The 1,905-nt window shown below is 47.8% G+C and overlaps 1 protein-coding gene across 1 annotated transcript; it reads right to left on the reverse strand.

Annotated features, from left to right (window-relative positions):
• Nucleotides 1–331: 331 nt before the first annotated feature.
• Nucleotides 332–1,072, reverse strand: Pmar_PMAR002764 (hypothetical protein; the record flags this gene model as incomplete). The annotated part of the gene is made up of 1 exon (XM_002777918.1): nucleotides 332–1,072. The coding sequence occupies one exon, from the start codon at nucleotides 1,070–1,072 to the stop codon at nucleotides 332–334; it is 741 nt and encodes a 246-aa protein (XP_002777964.1).
• Nucleotides 1,073–1,905: the final 833 nt, after the last annotated feature.

Consider the following 1,905-nt stretch of genomic DNA (forward strand, 5'->3'; position numbering starts at 1 on the left):
CTATAGACGTATATATAATTCTGAGAAAACTATATAGGAGAAGAATGCTATCAAGTTTCTGGAACCAATCGAGTAGAAACGTGCATCTTCCATACAGTGACGGGTTCTTCAACCACGTGTAGCTTAGACAAGCAGACCTGTGCGAATAGAGTTGGACAGTCGACTCGATCTTGCCCAGATGACAACTGAGGGATGAGCCAGCAACTCACCACTAAGAATAGTCTCAAAGGGACTGATAGAATATCTGAATAGTATGTGCGAATACAAGTTCTCGATCGAAGGCTAGCTCTCGATGGTCACTCTAGAAAGGGGTGCCGACTGGTAAAATCGCTCACAACTGTATAACAGCTGGGAAGGCAGAAGTCGGCACCGCATTCGGCGAATGAGACATATTGAACTCTTGAAGACCAGACAAGTCAGTGACACCGGCACTTCTGGATAACAGCCCCCCAGTAGGAGATGTAACAGATGCGCTTTCATAACCACCAACGGTTTCACCTGGCGAAGCTGTAACAGACCCTGAACTGCCCTCTTCGATATCGTGCTCCAAGTCTGTCATTTGGGAACGGCAGAGAGGGCAGCGAAGTGAGTTCAACACTTCATCACGAGGTAATTTTGGTAATCCCAGATAATTAGGAGCATACATCTTCTCGTATGCTGTATCGATGACCGAATCGATACACTTCTCATGGAATACATGACCACACCTCAACGTTATCAATGGATCTCCCATATCCTCCTCATCTAGACATATCGGGCACAGGTCCTCAGCACCAGCCGTGGTCGCCAGCGTGACCATCGACGCGTTCTTAGCCGTAGCCAGGAACGATTGCTTGTCCTCTGGTGTCGGCACTCTCGATGCTGCCTCGAAGGCTGCATCAGCTTCCTCGCCTGTCAATCCAAGATTGAGGTAACGAATGGCTTGTTTCAATCCATACCGTCGAGCAAGGGTAATGATAACAAGAGCCAAAGGCGTGAGTAACCATACCAAACCCACCGCGAAAGTGATCATGAGATCAGAGAAGGTCCTGTGGAGTGCAGCCAGTAGAATGAATGCCGTCCCCACCGCCATAACGCCACCCAGCCATACCCACTTGAACAGCCCGGGAAGTGCTAGATCTATAATACTATCACCACGACTATCTGGCATGCGATGAAGCAGTAGTAGATGCGACGACAAGTAAAAAACTGTCTAGATGAGTTGAATGCCAATAGACCCACAGAACTCCCCATTCGATGAGAACAAAACAAAACAAAAACGACGTTTCGGAAGCAATTCACAGATTCACGAACGTAGCAAGTATAGTGTTAATATTGAAGTGACCACAAAGGGTTGGGACCAAGCTTCATTGGTCCCACGAGGAAGCAGTCGAGATGAAGTTATCAGAGGACCTCTCCGGTTGACCAAGTCGAACTCATTCGTGCCCACCCAGCAAGGACGGCTACCGTCTGTAGTGGAGATAAGAATGTGAATAAGTATTCACTGATGACGCTGGTGGGATAAAGAGATCAACGTGGAGCCACTTGAGGCCCTCGTATAGAGACTGAAACGATACAGATTGATGTGAATAGAGCAGTATAGATGATATATAGACGATATAGAGACTAGTACAGTAGAGAGTGGACCAAGCCATACAAGCTTGGTCCAAAGGCTATGAACGGACAGCAGTCAGATTAACGAGGCCGCAGCCATCATAGACCAGTTTTACAGAATGCCTTAACATTGACGAACCATACAAGAGCCTGTCTTGCATGGATCACCACTGTAGTTCCTCAGGCCAGCACAAATAGCATTGTAGAGACCATAGGTCGTCTACAACTGCATCACAGATAGTGATGGATGCATGCGAGACACCTCAGCTGCCCGCCCTGTTGATGTGTAGAATGTCGGAGGAAGACGAGCCA

This window comes from Perkinsus marinus, assembly GCF_000006405.1.
Source record: "Perkinsus marinus ATCC 50983 genomic scaffold scf_1104296950636, whole genome shotgun sequence".
Taxonomy (NCBI): Eukaryota; Perkinsozoa; order Perkinsida; family Perkinsidae; genus Perkinsus; species Perkinsus marinus.